The sequence below is a fragment of the Plectropomus leopardus genome, chromosome 19 (assembly GCF_026936395.1).
Source record: "Plectropomus leopardus strain MGB_pleo_1.0 chromosome 19, ASM2693639v1, whole genome shotgun sequence".
Taxonomy (NCBI): Eukaryota; Metazoa; Chordata; class Actinopteri; order Perciformes; family Serranidae; genus Plectropomus; species Plectropomus leopardus.
The window spans coordinates 21,255,234-21,275,046 of record NC_142194.1 but is presented as its reverse complement, the minus strand read 5'-3'; the positions used below and the strand labels follow the sequence as shown (position 1 = coordinate 21,275,046).

At 36.2% G+C, this 19,813-nt stretch overlaps 1 protein-coding gene across 1 annotated transcript in view; it reads right to left on the bottom strand.

Moving 5' to 3' along the window:
* LOC148186356 (uncharacterized) overlaps positions 1 to 15,054 on the bottom strand; it is a 41,777-nt gene extending 26,723 nt beyond the window's left edge. Inside the window, exons 1-4 of the mRNA XM_088070430.1 lie at positions 14,898 to 15,054; positions 12,037 to 12,306; positions 10,479 to 10,598; positions 10,185 to 10,331 (exon numbers count right to left, since the gene is read on the bottom strand). Coding sequence (XP_087926556.1) covers positions 10,185 to 10,331; positions 10,479 to 10,598; positions 12,037 to 12,292 — 523 coding nt within the window. The 5' untranslated portion in view covers positions 12,293 to 12,306; positions 14,898 to 15,054. The remainder of the gene's footprint in view (positions 1 to 10,184; positions 10,332 to 10,478; positions 10,599 to 12,036; positions 12,307 to 14,897) is intronic.
* Positions 15,055 to 19,813: the final 4,759 nt, after the last annotated feature.

Below are 19,813 nucleotides of genomic sequence, written 5' to 3'. Positions count from 1 at the left end.
CACCATAGCAAAGACCTTTACAAAAATGGCCAAAAACACCCCAATAATGCATGTCCAAAAAATTATCGAAGAGGCAAGGCTATAGTATGGCAAAAATGTCAAAGTATGCCACGTTCCAAAAATGGCTGAAAACGCCTCTAAACAGCTTAAAATAGCGTGCTGAATCACACCATAGCAAAGAAGTTTACAAAAATGGCCAAAAACACCCCAATAATGCATGTCCAAAAAATGACCGAAAAGGCAAGGCAAAGTGTCAAAATATGCCACATTCCAAAAATGGCTGAAAACACCTCTAAACAGCTTAAAATAGCGTGCTGAATCACACCATAGCAAAGAACTTTACAAAAACGGCCAAAAACACCCCAATAATGCATGTCCAAAAAATGACAGAAGAGGCAAGGCTATAGTATGGCAAAAATGTCAAAATATGCCACGTTCCAAAAATGGCTGAAAACACCTCTAAACAGCTTAAAATAGTGTGCTGAATCACACCATAGCAAAGAACTTTACAAAAATGGCCAAAAACACCCCAATAATGCATGTCCAAAAAATGACCGAAAAGGCAAGGCTATAGTATGGCAAAAGTTTCAAAATATGCCACGTTCCAAAAATGGCTGAAAACACCTCTAAACAGCTTTAAATAACGTGCTGAGTCAAGAGATAGCAAAGAACTTTACAAAAACGGCCAAAAACACCCCAATAATGCATGTCCAAAAAATGACCGAAAAGGCAAGGCTACAGTATGGCAAAATGTCAAAATATGCCACGTTCCAAAAATGGCTGAAAACACCTCTAAACAGCTTAAAATAGTGTGCTGAATCACACCATAGCAAAGAACTTTACAAAAATGGCCAAAAACACCCCAATAATGCATGTCCAAAAAATGACCAAAAAGGCAAGGCTATAGTAAGGCAAAAATGTCAAAATATGCCATGTTCCAAAAATGGCTGAAAACACCTCTAAAAAACTTAAAATAGCGTGCTGAATCACACCATAGCAAAGAACTTTACAAAAATGGCCAAAACACCCCAATAATGCATGTCCAAAAAATGACCAAAAGGCAAGGCTATAGTATGGCAAAATGTCAAAATATGCCACGTTCCAAAAATGGCTGAAAACACCTCTAAACAGCTTTAAATAGCGTACTGAATCACACCATAGCAAAGAACTTTACAAAAATGGCCAAAAACACCCCAATAATGCATGTCCAAAAAATTACCGAAAAGGCAAGGCTATAGTATGGCAAAAATGTCAAAATATGCCACGTTCCAAAAATGGCTGAAAACACCTCTAAACAGCTTAAAATAGTGTGCTGAATCACACCATAGCAAAGAACTTTACAAAAATGGCCAAAAACACCCCAATAATGCATGTCCAAAAAATGACCAAAAAGGCAAGGCTATAGTAAGGCAAAAATGTCAAAATATGCCACGTTCCAAAAATGGCTGAAAACACCTCTAAACAGCTTAAAATAGCTTGCTGAATCACACCATAGCAAAGAACTTTACAAAAATGGCCAAAAACACCCCAATAATGCATGTCCAAAAAATTACAGAAAAGGCAAGGCTATAGTATGGCAAAAGTTTCAAAATATGCCACGTTCCAAAAATGGCTGAAAACACCTCTAAACAGCTTTAAATAGCATGCTGAATCAAGAGATAGCAAAGAACTTTACAAAATGGCCAAAACACCCCAATAATGCATGTCCAAAAAATGACCGAAAAGGCAAGGCTATAGTAAGGCAAAAATGTCAAAATATGCCACGTTCCAGAAATGGCTGAAAACACCTCTAAACAGCTTAAAATAGTGTGCTGAATCACACCATAGCAAAGACCTTTACAAAAATGGCCAAAAACACCCCAATAATGCATGTCCAAAAAATGACAGAAGAGGCAAGGCTATAGTATGGCAAAAATGTCAAAATATGCCACGTTCCAAAAATGGCTGAAAACACCTCTAAACAGCTTAAAATAGCGTACTGAATCACACCATAGCAAAGAACTTTACAAAAATGGCCAAAAACACCCCAATAATGCATGTCCAAAAAATGACCGAAAAGGCAAGGCTATAGTATGGCAAAAATGTCAAAATATGCCACGTTCCAAAAATGGCTGAAAACACCTCTAAACAGTTTAAATTGCCGTGTTTAGGTCACACCATAGCAAAGAAGTTCACGAAAATGGCCAAAAACACCCCAATAATGCATGTCCAAAAAATGACCGAAGAAGCAAGGCTATAGTATGGCAAAAATGTCAAAATATGCCACGTTCCAAAAATGGCTGAAAACACCTCTAAACAGCTTAAAATAGCGTGCTGAATCACACCATAACAAAGAACTTTACAAAAATGGCCAAAAACACCCCAATAATGCATGTCCAAAAAATGACCGAAAAGGCAAGGCTATAGTATGGCAAAAATGTCAAAATATGCCACGTTCCAAAAACGGTTGAAAACACCTCTAAACAGCTTTAAATAGCATGCTGAGACACGGGATAGCAAAGAATTTTACAAAAACGGCCAAAAACACCCCAATAATGCATGTCCAAAAAATAACCGAAGAAGCAAGGCTATAGTATGGCAAAAATCGCAAAATATGCCACGTTCCAAAAATGGCTGAAAACACCTATAAACAGCTCAAAATAGCGTGCTGAATCACACCATAACAAAGAACTTTACAAAAATGGCCAAAACACCCCAATAATGCATGTCCAAAAAATTACAGAAAAGGCAAGGCTATAGTATGGCAAAAGTGTCAAAATATGCCACGTTCCAAAAATGGCTGAAAACACCTCTAAACAGCTTAAAATAGTGTGCTGAATCACACCATAGCAAAGAACTTTACAAAAATGGCCAAAAACACCCCAATAATGCATGTCCAAAAAATGACCAAAAAGGCAAGGCTATAGTAAGGCAAAAATGTCAAAATATGCCATGTTCCAAAAATGGCTGAAAACACCTCTAAACAGCTTTAAATAGCGTACTGAATCACACCATAGCAAAGAACTTTACAAAAATGGCCAAAAACACCCCAATAATGCATGTCCAAAAAATTACAGAAAAGGCAAGGCTATAGTATGGCAAAAATTTCAAAATATGCCACGTTCCAAAAATGGCTGAAAACACCTCTAAACAGTTTAAAATGGCGTGTTTAGTCACACCATAGCAAAGAACTTTACAAAAATGGCCAAAAACACCCCAATAATGCATGTCCAAAAATGACCAAAAGGCAAGGCTATAGTAAGGCAAAAATGTCAAAATATGCCATGTTCCAAAAATGGCTGAAAACACCTCTAAAAAACTTAAAATAGCGTGCTGAATCACACCATAGCAAAGAACTTTACAAAAATGGCCAAAAACACCCCAATAATGCATGTCCAAAAAATTACAGAAAAGGCAAGGCTATAGTATGGCAAAAATGTCAAAATATGCCACGTTCCAAAAATGGCTGAAAACACCTCTAAACAGCTTAAAATAGCGTGCTGAATCACACCATAGCAAAGAACTTTACAAAAATGGCCAAAAACACCCCAATAATGCATGTCCAAAAAATGACAGAAAAGGCAAGGCTATAGTATGGCAAAAATGTCAAAATATGCCACGTTCCAAAAATGGCTGAAAACACCTCTAAACAGCTTAAAATAGCATGCTGAGTCAAGAGATAGCAAAGAACTTTACAAAAACGGCCAAAAACACCCCAATAATGCATGTCCAAAAAATGACCGAAAAGGCAAGGCTATAGTAAGGCAAAAATGTCAAAAATATGCCACGTTCCAGAAATGGCTGAAAACACCTCTAAACAGCTTAAAATAGCGTACTGAATCACACCATAGCAAAGAACTTTACAAAATGGCCAAAACACCCCAATAATGCATGTCCAAAAAATGACCGAAAAGGCAAGGCTATAGTACGGCAAAAATGTCAAAATATGCCACGTTCCAAAAATGGCTGAAAACACCTCTAAACAGCTTAAAATAGTGTGCTGAATCACACCATAGCAAAGAACTTTACAAAAATGGCCAAAAACACCCCAATAATGCATGTCCAAAAAATGACCAAAAAGGCAAGGCTATAGTAAGGCAAAAATGTCAAAATATGCCACGTTCCAAAAATGGCTGAAAACACCTCTAAACAGCTTAAAATAGCGTGCTGAATCACACCATAGCAAAGAACTTTACAAAAATGGCCAAAAACACCCCAATAATGCATGTCCAAAAATGACCGAAAAGGCAAGGCTATAGTATGGCAAAAGTTTCAAAATATGCCACGTTCCAAAAATGGCTGAAAACACCTCTAAACAGCTTTAAATAGCATGCTGAGTCAAGAGATAGCAAAGAACTTTACAAAAACGGCCAAAAACACCCCAATAATGCATGTCCAAAAAATGACCGAAAAGGCAAGGCTATAGTAAGGCAAAAATGTCAAAATATGCCACGTTCCAAAAATGGCTTAAAACACCTCTAAACAGCTTAAAATAGTGTGCTGAATCACACCATAGCAAAGAACTTTACAAAATGGCCAAAAACACCCCAATAATGCATGTCCAAAAAATGACAGAAGAGGCAAGGCTATAGTAAGGCAAAAATGTCAAAATATGCCACGTTCCAAAAATGGCTGAAAACACCTCTAAACAGCTTAAAATAGCGTGCTGAATCACACCATAGCAAAGAACTTTACAAAAATGGCCAAAAACACCCCAATAATGCATGTCCAAAAAATGACCGAAAAGGCAAGGCTATAGAAAGTGTCAAAATATGCCACATTCCAAAAATGGCTGAAAACACCTCTAAACAGCTTAAAATAGCGTGCTGAATCACACCATAGCAAAGAAGTTCACGAAAATGGCCAAAAACACCCCAATAATGCATGTCCAAAAAATGACCGAAGAAGCAAGGCTATAGTATGGCAAAAATGTCAAAATATGCCACGTTCCAAAAATGGCTGAAAACACCTCTAAACAGCTTAAAATAGCGTGCTGAATCACACCATAACAAAGAACTTTACAAAAATGGCCAAAAACACCCCAATAATGCATGTCCAAAAATGACCGAAAAGGCAAGGCTATAGTATGGCAAAATGTCAAAATATGCCACGTTCAAAAATGGTTGAAAACACCTCTAAACAGCTTTAAATAGCATGCTGAATCACACCATAGCAAAGAACTTTACAAAAATGGCCAAAAACACCCCAATAATGCATGTCCAAAAAATAACCGAAGAAGCAAGGCTATAGTATGGCAAAAATCGCAAAATATGCCACGTTCCAAAAATGGCTGAAAACACCTATAAACAGCTCAAAATAGCGTGCTGAATCACACCATAACAAAGAACTTTACAAAAATGGCCAAAACACCCCAATAATGCATGTCCAAAAAATTACAGAAAAGGCAAGGCTATAGTATGGCAAAAGTGACAAAATATGCCACGTTCAAAAATGGCTGAAAACACCTCTAAACAGCTTAAAATAGTGTGCTGAATCACACCATAGCAAAGAACTTTACAAAATGGCCAAAAACACCCCAATAATGCATGTCCAAAAATGACCAAAAAGGCAAGGCTATAGTAAGGCAAAATGTCAAAATATGCCATGTTCCAAAATGGCTGAAAACACCTCTAAACAGCTTAAAATAGCGTGCTGAATCACACCATAGCAAAGAACTTTACAAAATGGCCAAAACACCCCAATAATGCATGTCCAAAAATTACAGAAAAGGCAAGGCTATAGTATGGCAAAATTTCAAAATATGCCACGTTCCAAAATGGCTGAAAACACCTCTAAACAGCTTAAAATAGCGTGCTGAATCACACCATAGCAAAGAACTTTACAAAAATGGCCAAAAACACCCCAATAATGCATGTCCAAAAAATGACCAAAAAGGCAAGGCTATAGTAAGGCAAAAATGTCAAAATATGCCATGTTCCAAAAATGGCTGAAAACACCTCTAAAAAACTTAAAATAGCGTGCTGAATCACACCATAGCAAAGAACTTTACAAAAATGGCCAAAAACACCCCAATAATGCATGTCCAAAAAATGACAGAAAAGGCAAGGCTATAGTAAGGCAAAAATGTCAAAATATGCCACGTTCCAAAAATGGTTGAAAACACCTCTAAACAGCTTAAAATAGCGTGCTGAATCACACCATAGCAAAGAACTTTACAAAAATGGCCAAAAACACCCCAATAATGCATGTCCAAAAAATGACCGAAAAGGCAAGGCTATAGTATGGCAAAAATGTCAAAATATGCCACGTTCCAAAATGGCTGAAAACACCTCTAAACAGCTTAAAATAGCGTGCTGAATCACGCCATAGCAAAGAACTTTACAAAAATGGCCAAAAACACCCCAATAATGCATGTCCAAAAAATGACCGAAAAGGCAAGGCTATAGTATGGCAAAAATGTCAAAATATGCCACGTTCCAAAAATGGCTGAAAACACCTCTAAACAGCTTAAAATAGCATGCTGAATCACACCATAGCAAAGAACTTTACAAAAATGGCCAAAAACACCCCAATAATGCATGTCCAAAAAATGACCAAAAAGGCAAGGCTATAGTAAGGCAAAAATGTCAAAATATGCCACGTTCCAAAAATGGCTGAAAACACCTCTAAACAGCTTACAATAGCGTGCTGAATCACACCATAGCAAAGAACTTTACAAAAATGGCCAAAAACACCATCATAATGCATCTCCAAAAAATGACCGAAAAGGTAAGGCTATAGTATGGCAAAAATGTCAAAATATGCCACGTTCCAAAAATGGTTGAAAACACCTCTAAACAGCTTAAAATAGCGTGCTGAATCACGCCATAGCAAAGAACTTTACAAAAATGGCCAAAAACACCTTAATAATGCATGTCCAAAAAATGACCAAAAAAGGCAAGGCTATAGTATGGCAAAAATGTCAAAATATGCCACGTCCCAGAAATGGCTGAAAACACCTCTAAACAGCTTAAAATAGCGTGCTGAATCACACCATAGCAAAGAACTTTACAAAAATGGCCAAAAACACCCCAATAATGCATGTCCAAAAAATGACCAAAAAGGCAAGGCTATAGTATGGCAAAAATGTCAAAATATGCCACGTTCCAAAAACGGTTGAAAACACCTCTAAACAGCTTACAATAGCGTGCTGAGTCACGGGATAGCAAAGAATTTTACAAAAATGGCCAAAAACACCCCAATAATGCATGTCCAAAAAATGACCAAAAAAAGCAAGGCTATAGTATGGCAAAAATGTCAAAATATGCCACGTTCCAAAAATGGCTGAAAACGCCTCTAAACAGCTTAAAATAGTGTGCTGAATCACACCATAGCAAAGAACTTTACAAAAATGGCCAAAAACACCCTAATTATGCATGTCCAAAAAATTACAGAAAAGGCAAGGCTATAGTAAGGCAAAAATGTCAAAATATGCCACGTTCCAAAAATGACTGAAAACGCCACTAAACAGCTTTAAATTGCGTGCTGAGTCACGGGATAGTAAAGAATTTTGCAAAAACAGCCAAAAACACCCTAATAATGCATGTCCAAAAAATGACCGAAAAAAGCAAGGCTATAGTATGGCAAAAATTTCAAAATATGCTACGTTCAAAAAATGGCTGAAACCACCTCTAAACAGTTTAAAATGCATGCCAATAGTCACATCCATATCAAAGAAGTTGCAAAAATGGCCAAAAACACCCCAATAATGCATGTCCAAAAATGACCGAAGAGGCAAGGCTATAGTATGGCAAAAATGTAAAAATTTGACATGGCTAAAATGTTCTGTAAACCACATAAAACTGCATGCCGAGGCACACTGTAGCATAAAATGTTGCAAAAAAGGCCAAAAACACCCTAATAATCCATGTCCAAGGCCAAAAAGACCAAGACCATGATATACAAGCTTGAAAAAATTACCAAAAAAGCAAGGCTATATTATTGATAAAATGTCCATAAAATGTATGACGCCCAAAAAACAGCTCAAAATAGCATAAAACCACGTAAAATAGCTTGCCGAGACACGTCATAGCACAGAATGTTGAAAAAACGGCCAACAACACCTTGATATACTATCTTGAAAAAATGACCAAGATGGCAAAAAATAATGTCCAAAAAACAGCTAAAAAACTAAAAAAATACACATAAAATTGCATGCCGAGGCACATCGTAACATAGAATGTTGCAAAACCGGCCAAAAACACCTTGATTTAGCATCTTGAAAAAAATTACCAAGAAAGCAAAGCTATAGTATAGCAAAAAATGGCAAAATTTGACATGTCCAAAAAAACGGCTAAAAACAGCTGAAAAACACATAAATTGCACTCAGAGAAATGTCATAGCATAGAATATTGCAAACAGCCAAAACACCACAATTTATCATTGTAAAAAAAATTACAGAAAAAGCAAGACTATAGTATGGCAAAACGTGTCAAAATTTGACATGCCCAAAAAACGACTAAAAACAGCTGAAAAACAAGTAAGTTAGCATGCCGTGACACATCATTGTATAGAATGCTGCAAAACTGCCAAAACCAACTGAATATAGCATCTTGAAAAAATGACAGAAAAATATGGTAAGGCACAAAAAATGTCAAAATATGACATCCAAAAAACAGCTTAAAACTGCTGAAAACCACATAAAAGAGCATGCCAAGACACGTCATGGCATAGAATGTTGCAAAAACGTCCCAAAACACCATCATATAGCATGTCGAAAAAACGACCGTAAGTGCCCTGCTTATAGTATGCCAAAAAAATTCGAAATATGACGTCCCCAAAACAGCTGAAAACCACTGAAAAGTATATAAAATAGCATGCCGAGACATGTCATGGCATTGTTCTAAAAACAGCCCAAAACACCATAATATAGCATGTTGAAACCGAAAATGCCATATTATAGTATGATTATACTTTATTTAAGGGGTAGATTTTTTCAACACAAAATATTATGACGATTTTGTGCCGAAGTTTTCGACAAACTACTATATACTATGACGTTCTTACAGATTTTGTGAACATACTATGACATTTTTTGCCGATTTTGCCGACATACTTTACTACGATGTTATTTGCAGGCTTTGTTGACATATCACACTATGACGTTTTTGAGCCCATTTTTCGACATATTATATTACGACCCTGTTGAGACGACCTTTTTGAGCTCATTTGATCGGCAAACTACGGTATGATGTTTTGACTTTTATTACATATTATAACATGCATTTTTGAGCAGATTTTTTCGACATACTATACTATCATGGTTTTCAGCCGATTTAATGACATACCACACTATCATAGTATAATTCTTTGAAAGAATTGTCAATAGTTCCCTATAATATGTCATGGTATACCATGTCAACAAAAACATTATAGTATTGTTTATCAAAAAAACAAAAATTCTGATAATTGTTATTAATAATAATTATAAAAAATAACAGTCAGTATTAATAAAAAATAGTCATGTTGAAGTGTAAAATCTTTGAAATCAACATGGTCTAGTAAGGCCTCAAAATGTCTTCAAAATTGAATAGATGTTATAAATATAGTATATCATAAATATGTAGTCAAAATCATCATAATTTACTATGTTGGAAAATCTAACAAAAAATCGTCATGGTATAATATGTTGTATTAATGGCATAAAAAATTACATTGTGTCAAAATTGTTGTTGAAACGTAATGTAGTATTACAATTTTGTTTAAAAAAAACAAACATAAAGTATTGAGATTTTTTTTAATGACTAAGTAGAGTAAATCAAGCAAAAAAAGCCAGTAAAAATGTCATAGTATGTACGATTTAAGAAAATATTAAAAAAGGAATATGCATATAGTAGTGGAAAAAAAGTAAATATAGTAGTATATAGTATAGTATAGTATAGTATAGTATAGTAGTAAATATAGTAAATATCATCATCATCCTAATATAGTTTTTCAAAAACAATCTGCAAAAATGTCATAGTAGAAGTTCAAACATGACTGCATGATAAGAAAAAAAAAGTTTTTTCTATTCACATGCACTGCCATGCACCCACACATGCAGTTCACCACTTAGTGTTTAAATGAACTCTTTTTTGTGAATAAATGACTGTTCATTTTGTCTCCATTTTTTTTGTCATAACGTTTGAGCTGGGCTGTGACAAAATAATATGCCATAAGACTGCTAACCCTAACCAAAAACATAGCAATATCTGATGGTAACTTACCTGGAATGACAGTGCTTGTTGATGTTTCAGCCGCTGTTTTTACTCTCTGATCCACTGTGATGTCCTCCTGCTGGGGAGGTGGTAACATGTAGATCCCCCCACGTGGTGTCACAGTTTTATAGCAGGAGGGATGTGCATCCTGTTGACCTGATTTAAAAAAAAAGAGCAGTGTCATTATAGATGCATTAAGCAACTTCTTAATGTGAAAAAGACTCTTTTCACCAGAGTCACGGTTGTCATTACTGAACTACTCATATGTTAATCAAAAGAAAAAGAAAAAGTGGGGAGACATGCTTTCATCCACTCTGAGTTTGGAGTGTTTCCCCTGTTTCTGCAACTTGTCCTTTTTAACCAGCAGCTCCTGCAGCTCCCTCTGGATGGCCTCCAGCTCACACAGTTGGTCCTCACAGGTCACTGATGACGACACACAGGGCGAGCGAGTTTGAGAGGCAGAAACAGATGGATAGCACACTACTGCACCTGTTGCACATTTTTAACTATTGCACTAGCAAAAATGTCATAGTATGTACGATGTATGTTTTTAATTTGTACTATTGCTTAACATTTTTCCACATACTATACGTATATTCCATTTTAGTAAGTACGATAGTATGTACAATGACAGAGCCCCAAACTTAGCACAAAGTTATAAGGAAAGCCAAAAATATAACTAACAATGAATAATATTGTCAGTTAAAATAAATTAAAAAGATACAGAAAGCTGAAATTTGTTCATCTTTCTTTTACATATTTTGGTTTTACATCTCCTATTTTCCTAATGATTATACGATCATGAGCTGGAGAGCCTGAGACGGACAGAAAAACACGCCAGCTCTTCTATCATTAGCAGTTTTAACAGTTTTGGTTTTAGCTCGCTGACTAAAAGACATTAGTATACAAATAAAGGAAAATGAAATAGTAAAAGATGAATCTAAGAGTGACAAAGGGGGATGTTTTTTTTTGTTGTTGGTTTGCTTGCAAGAATGTTGTATGAATTGAAAAATAAAAGGTAAAGTCAAAAGCTGGTAAAAGAATAAATTAAGCTGTCATTTATTTTATTGACTGATTGGTTAAAAAAGGGTATATAAAGTATAAAGATTTATAAAAAAATTTTTTTTACTTTTTCTATCGCCATTAGAAGAATTCTCAATCACTTAAGAGCTCCATAGTTCTTAAAGTGGAAATTTAAATATATATATATATTAAATTCTAAATTTTGTTGTTGTTGTTTACACAACAATGAACCTCCTTCTATTACTACTACTAATTACAAATAGTAATTAGTATACACAAATCAAGGAGAAATCAACACAGATAAAGAACTTATAATAATAAATAACAAATGTACCATACAATACGTGCAATTTCCGAATTTACTGCACCTTCTCATTTCCTCTAACTTATGCTCACCAACTCTTATGGGCACCAACTTAGTGTTTGGTGAATACATTTAAGTTTGGTTTTTTGGGGGTTTTTTTTCCAAAAATTTAAATATGTCTGAAAAAATACATGATCATAAATCAGGCATATTAATAGCAAAGATAAATCAGCCTATTTATTTACAAATTTGACAGGACTTTGATGCCCCAGGCAGCAACTCATGTTGTCTGTAGGACGCTCCATCACGGAAAAGAGACAAGAGCACAATGATGCATCTATTTGTCTAATAATGACTAACAGGATTGAGAACAGAAAGTATTTGTCCCTAACAAAAATTGTTTATTTCTATGTCTTCTAATCGTGTAAAAGTCTAAAGTGCTTCAAAGCTTTATGATGAAGTCTTTCAGATGAAAATCTGAGAAGTCAAACATAATACATATATGTTGGAAACCACTGAGTTGCGAGGACTTACTTTCCCCTGTGGTCCCGTTGTCCTCCACCTTCTTTCTGAGACGCTGCATCTTCAGCAGGAGGAAATGCCTGTTGTGAAGCTGCTTTATGCGGAATTCGATGGCCTGCGATGGAGGTGCGTTCTCTGTTTCTAGTATCCCCTGGCTGGATTCAGGCTGGGTGTCAGGTTCAGAGTCATCCTGCTGCTCTTGCTCTGTGCTCATCCCGACGCTTGATGTCCGTCTGTACACCTTAAGACGCACCGGGCCCTGGGACATCACGCTCTGAACACCTGATTCAAGGATTTTTAAAAAAGTTTTAACCACAGGCTCAGTCCTCAAGTTAAAAATAAACCATGAACCAAAAACAGTTCAAAACCAAAATCCAGGCTCAAGTCCTTCTAAGGCAACTTTAGATTTTCATTTGCAGCACAGAAAAACAGAGAGCTGTGTGCTGTCAAATATTTCATTCCCTAAATTACTCTAAAAAAAAAAAACCAACCCAAAAAACAAACAGCCTCATCCAAACAATCCCTTATCATCATCTGGCCCGTCTCGGCTCATGAAAGAAGCTTTAACACAGGCGTCACTGAATGTGGTTCAAAGGTTGCTTTAAAAGGACCGAAACAGTGTGCACAAACAGATGAAACTGTAAAACATGCAAATGCTGTCAGCCTACAGCTCATGCAGGACAATGGACAGTAGCTGACATTAACAGGAAGACTGCACTCATACTGTGGACATGATTTGATTTATGTTTCAGTAGGAAATATAGTTCCTAAGCAGCGTTATTTGGTTAAAACAACACACCCTGAATGGCCGTGACCTTTGACCCCTTAGGCTGCACCATATTAAAAACCAACATAGCTGTATAAAGGATAATATTACATGAACTCAGAAATACTTTGGAAAACACTGTAAGTAAACAGAGCTCATTGCTGTGTCTGCAAATGCAAGTTAAGACTCTAACACGCGAAGTGAAAGCCAGATATAAACAACATCCAGAACCACCGCCAACCTCTCTGGACCTGAACTCATCTGTGCTGCAGTCTGAGGAGTCCATATTTCAGATTGTTTTGGAAATCAGGGATGTTGTGTCTTCCAAGCTTAAGAGCTAAAAGATCGTCCAGATTCTTTTGATCCTGGCTTTGTGGCCTTTTTTTTATATATATATATTTTTTTGGCTGATTTATCTATATTTTTTTAAACAACATGCCATGGGTTTGTAAGGCATGTATTCTCTTTTTTTTTTAAATTGGGTGATTTTTTTATCTTTATCTTTAAACAAGTTTTTTGTTTTTCTTTCTTAAAAGTTTTGGCAATTTTTTAAAAAGTATTTTGCCGATTATTTATTTTCTTTAAAAGTCCATCCAAATGACACTGTTTGGCCAGAAACTGTGAAAGCAGAAATTCTCTGGACCTGAACTCATCTGAGCCAGACTGACACAAAGTTGAAACATGGTCTGATGAGTCCACATTTTAAATTTGTGTTGGAAATGATGGATGCTGTGACCATCCAGATTGTTACCAGCTCAAAATTCAAAACAAGCATCTGTTATGGTAGAAGAGGACGTTAGTACCCATGGCATCATGAGTAACTTCACATCCATGAAAGCACCGTACCACCACATTTTAGAGCAACATTTGCTGTCATCAAGACTACTTCTTTTTCAGGGACACTGCTTCTTCCAGTGAGACAATAAGACACATTCTACACATGCACCAACAGCGCGGCTTCGTGATAAAAGAGTGCAGCTACAGACTGACCTGTCTGCCACTGAACATGTGTGGAGCGTTATGAAGCACAAATATGACAACAGAGACTTCAGACTGCTGAGACACTGAAGTCGTATATCAAGCAAGAATGGGAAAGATTTTAACTTTCAAAACTTCAACGACTAGAGTCCTCATTTCCCAAACACTTACTGAGTGTTGAGGAAAATGTTATGTCACAATGTGGTAAACATGCTCCTGTCCCAACTTTATAATGACATGCTGCAGCCATTAAATTCAGAATGAGGATATATATGTAAAAAAACAATTTTACATAAGTTTATCAAATTGAACAGTAAGTATCTTGTCTCTGTACTGTATTTCATCGATTATAGGTCAGAAGTGACTTGCAAATCATTGCATTTGGTTTTTATTTACATTTTACTAAGCGTCCTTGTTTTTTGGAACGAATATATGAAGGAGGTCAGGGGAGCTCTGGTGAGTATGTAGCTCAGGAGGATGTGATACAGTCTACCATCACTTAAACTAGATAATTTAACACAGAGAGGGAATTATTTAAACCTAGTATTTCACTTCTTGACAATCAGTCGAGTCTTAGTGTAGCAAAGCTCCCTGCAGTCCAGACAAACCTCACAAACAAACAACAAAAACAACACAAACCACAAATGGAGTGAATGCCAAGGCCTGAGACGAGGCAGACATCTGACTACACACACTGTGCATCACTGCTTTGCCAGAAACAACCTTAACTTAAGGTTTACTCTGCACAGTATAGCTTAAAGAAAAAGGTACAAAAGCAAGCTTATTTATACAGCAGATTTCGGCAACAAATGCTACACACGAAATATCAAATGCGTTGAGTCAAAAGGCAAAAGAAACACATTATGAACGGATATTTACACGCAATTAAAAGCTTAAAGAGCTGGAGAAAAGACAACAAAAGTAAGACTAAGGTAAGTGTCAAATACAAAAAAAAGAGTGCATTGTTAGACATGTTTGGTGTTATAAATGGCAGCAGCTTGATTTCAGAGAATCACAGTTGCAGTTCACAGTTTTGTGGGAGTTTGTTCACATATGTGGTGCTTAAAACTAGAAAGGTTTTTTTTTCTCTTTTTTAAACGTCCATAACTGAGGGGAAAACTGTACTCACGCGTTGTTTTTTTATGGTTATCTTTATAGAAATCGTGAAATTCACTGTAAATGTGAGAGACAAAGCAATGCGGCTTCGTGTCGGTAGTCTGTAGGAGCCGCAGTTCCCGTCACAGCTGATTGACTGCAGGGGTGTCACCTGTCCACGTGGGCGTGGCCGAGAGAGCGGGGGCACGTTCAAGCTGAAAACAGTTTTTGGGGGTGAATGACAAGTTTTATTTGAAATGCTGCGCAACGAGCTTCGAGGCGCATTTTCTGTCATTTGGTGGGAGGTTACAGAATGTTTTTGAGATAAGATTTATTTAACATAAATTCTCAAATTATGTTTTCCTTACAAGGGTAAATAATGTTCAAAGAGCAATTAAAAAAAAAAACTTGCTTAAATAAATTAATCAATTTAACAAATTAAATAATGTTACATCAGAACGTTCTAGGAATGTTTTCTTTTGATATTTTAAGAAAATGTGTCAAATAATGTTCTTCTAACTAGGGAAAGAACATTCTGGGAACATTTCAAAAACTTGGTGTAAAAAACGTTATCGGAACATCCAAAGGGAACATATTCATAACCAACTGGGAATATTTGAGGAATGTTCTTGGAACCAAAAAATGCTTACCGGTGTGCACCAGACTCATTTTGTTTCATGTTTCTGTCTACCTGATGAATGAAGGTCAAAAAATTACTCTTCTTCTTTTTGCTTGTTGTTGTTTTTTGTTGTTGTTGTTGTTGTTGTTGTTGTTGTTGTTGTTGTTGTTTTAAAATACATGTTACTCTGCAGTGTAAACTGCTGATCAAACCAATTGCCTCAATAAAAGTAAGTAAACATAGGTATTTGGTTTTATTTATGTTATATAGTTATGTTTATTCCAGAAATGTTTTTTTTTGTACTAACTTAATTTTGTTAAGTTGTTCAAATTTAAAAATTAGTGAAATTAACTTGATAAAGTTCTTAGAAATAACAAGTAAATTTCACTTGCTATTGCAACCTAACAAACAGATAAAAAACAAATAGAAAATTGTAAAAAAAAAAAAAAAATTGCTAATTTATATTACGCACATTTTTCCCCTTTAGTAGTTACTATGGACGCATTTTTTATTCAATATTTTCTCTTTGTACTTTTAATTTGAAAAGAAAAAAGAAAAAAATACTTATATTTACTTATCTTTTTCAAGGCAATTTGTTTCCCAGACTTTTCAAGTAAAATCAACTCGACAGATTTTACAGCGATTAAGAGTTCAAAGCTCATGGCCACACTATCCATAAATACTATTTTCACAGTCGATTATTGGTCTAAAAATAACCTGCTTGTTTGACTGTGAAATGTGGCCCAATAAAACAGTAGCCATGCAGCCACTGTAGCATCAATAAAGCCCGGAGCAGATAATATCTGACCTATATTACACACATAAAATCACTCCATCTATAAACAGCATTAAAAGATAATTAGTGTATTTCATAAGCCTTACCTGTGACCTGTTTTAATTTACGATTGTGCCTTTTTATACCCCCTATCAGTGTGATAAGGTGCGTCATCAGTGTTTCTTCACGTTTCTATGGAGGTTATCTGGGTCACTGTGCTGATGTGAGTAATTGCAGATTCAGGATTCTACACTTGTACATTTTTTAGGTGTCTTTAGTGTAAATGAGGATAATAAACACTTTTAAAATGTGTCTTTGTAGGAGCTGAACACTAGATGTCAGTGTCTCACAGTGAAGCATCAGGGCAGGCCTCCGGAGGATTATGTACTGAGTTTACAGGAATGACGTCACCAGTCCTGCAGTGGCAGACCTCCACCAACCTGAAATATTCAGTAGTTTTACACAAGCTGCACATTTCTCTTCTTCCAGTGTGTGTGTGTGTGTGTGTTGGATGCACAGATATCAAATGACAGTGAAGTTTGCGTGTGTGCATCACCTGTCAGGGTATTAGTCACACAGTCATTGATGGTCAGTGAGCTTCATTATTCAGCAACAAAACCTTCTCACGTATCTTCAGACCGCAGCATCACTGTAACAGAGTCAAAGACAAACACGTGGACTGTTGTTTCCTCCTGGCGTGTTATACACAGCAGTGGTTCACAACCTTTTTCCTTAAGGGACTGTTCTTTATTTGTCAGAGGAGGGGGGGTGAAGATACAAATACTTTTCCTTGAGCCTCACTGAGTAACTTGGGGAAGCGTTCAGTGCAATATGTAAATATGTTCAGGCACTGACGGAAATTTGAAAAAAGGAAAATTTATGCTTTTACAGTTTTGGCTGCGATATATGATTGTGATTTTCAAAGAAAATTACAAGATTTTTTCTTTTAAAGAGCAATCTGCAAAAAAAACTTAAAGACAAAAACCTGGCAAAAATGCCTACAGAAAATTAAATTTAAAACAATAACCAGAAATCATTTTTAAAGTTGCCAAAACAATTAAATAAAATGAAATTAGCAATAACAATACTAATACGAACACTACTACTACTACTACTACTACTACTACTACTAATTATAATAATAATAATAATAATTTTAAAATATCAAAAATTATTGAAGAAAAAAAGCGTAAGTACTTCCTCAGTGCTTAAAATGTATGTAATATGCCTTCTGCTTTTTGGACAACTCCCTCCCCTCTCATAATAATGAACAGTCCCTAAGGGACCCCTTTTCTATCATTGAGTAAACTCAAGAAATTGAAAAAAAAGCTAGGGAAAAACTATATTTCTAATTATCATAAATGTATTTTTAAAATTTGGTTTTTAATTTAATTGTTTCCAGGTTTTGTTTGCCTTGGTTTTTTGTGTATGTGTGGGTTTTTTTTTGGTTTTTTTTTTAACTTTCTTTCTCTTTCCTTTTTTAAAAACCTTTGATTTATTACTATTTATTTATTTTATACATTTTTTTGAAACGTTTTTGAAAGAAATCAAGCCAATTTGTTCAGACTTCAAAGGGTTATAGAAAAGCTATATTTTTCACCAAAGAAGAAAAAGGATCTTAAAAGCTGTCAGTTTTGGGTGAGCATGTTCATGCCTGAGCTTGTAAACAGAAAAATGTGGTTCAAAATGAAAGTAAGGTTCTTATATTGTAAAGATGAATGACAAAACACTGAGACATAGTGAAACTCTTTACACTGTGTTGGAGCCGCCTCTATAATCCCCAGCCAGAACACTGAGCTGTTACATAACTGATACACAGAGCTGCTCCCTCAGACTTCACCATAAAATACCTCCACTCAGTGATATATAGGTCAGTGTGTGTTTACCAGCTGTACTGTTACTGTAGAAAATGAAGAGATGGAGGATTTGAACATACTTTGTTGTCCAGTGTGTCCAGCTTGTTTGCCTCGGTCACTTCCTCCCAGAGGACAACTCACTGATAATGTCATATCGTCGCTGATAGGGTTATCTCATGCACAGATTACTCTGTGTGTACATGTATTCCTATACTTATGGGGTCCTAACTATATTTTTTCCCAGTTCTTCTTTATAGATTATCCAGAGGCCTCAGCGTGGTCTCATGTCGTCAAATACTGTCACTTGTTTTGTGATTCTGTTTTCAGACAATGTCAAAAGCCACTTTTCATGGTAGTATGACATGCCACCAGATGCTGTCAATGGAAAATCAGAAAATGGCATAATAATAATAATAAAAAAGCTGGGAAGTCCCTCTAAGGCAGGTGGGAAATGAGGTGAATGGGTCCAGCAAACCCCAGACTTTCACCCAGGAGCTAACTGTTCACTTCCCATATGAAAGTCAGCCAAAAAATTATGTTTTTTTCTAAAGCTAACCACATGCTTTTGTTGCACACAGAAATAAATGTCAATATAAGGTGTTTTACTGATGTTGCAAGTATATTTTGAAAAAACATTGTATGCATCTGACAAGCAGACACTGGAAGTTTATTTTGAAAAGACTCAATGCATGTAACAGGCGTAAACTGACACACCATTCAGGAACATCAACAGCAGATGCAGGAGGATACCTAGCGTGTCCTATTTAGACGTGAATCGCACTGACAAAGTGGCAATATTTGATGAGCTGGAATAACAATGTGTTGGTTTCAGACAGAGGGTGAATGCAGGTATATTTAGGCAGACAGCATATGAAAAATAACATCTTTCTTGAATATTAAACCATGCAAACATACTCTGGTAGAAACCCCAAATACAATAATTTACCTTAAAATGAGCAAAATATGGGACCTTTAAATTGTAATTTAAACATACTTTTACCATAATGTCCACGTCATTTTTGTCTTTTATTAAGTTATTTATAGTTTTGATTGTTTCCAATATGAAATATCTTTTTCTTTTAATCCTCGTTCTCACATAAACTATCTTAACATTGATGTTTGTCATTTTGAGTGCAGTAAGACATTTGTTTCGGGTTATGACTTGGCAGGCACAGATGAAGCTGGTTGTGATGAACGCCACATTGTGGACACTCACAAGCCTGGTATGGCAGTGTGTGTGTGTGTGTGTGTGTGTGTGTGTGTGTGTGTGTGTGTGTGTGTGTGTGTGTGTGTGTGTGTGTGTGTGTGCGTGTTCCTGTTCTCTTCTCCTAAACAAAACCATTGTTCCAACCACTTCCTGCGCAGCAGCTTGCAGCTGGACTCTGAGTAATAGGAGGAGAATTTAAATACACACACACCCTGACACTCACAGCGGTCGGTTCCACTCAAACATGTTGGCCGAGCATGGGTGGCAGCAATGATGTCATCAAACTGGGACTTGCTAGATCACTGCAGCACTCAGGCTGATCAGAAGCGAGGAGAGAGTGTGTTTATGTAAGTGAGAAAGGAGAGAAACATAAAGAGAGGAGGAGAGAGGATGTCAGGCTCGCTGCCAGCATGCAGGTCTGATATGAAAAACGATGTCTGCAGCCGCAGTGACAGGCGAGGGAGGACGGATCCAGTTCTGCATCAGAGACACT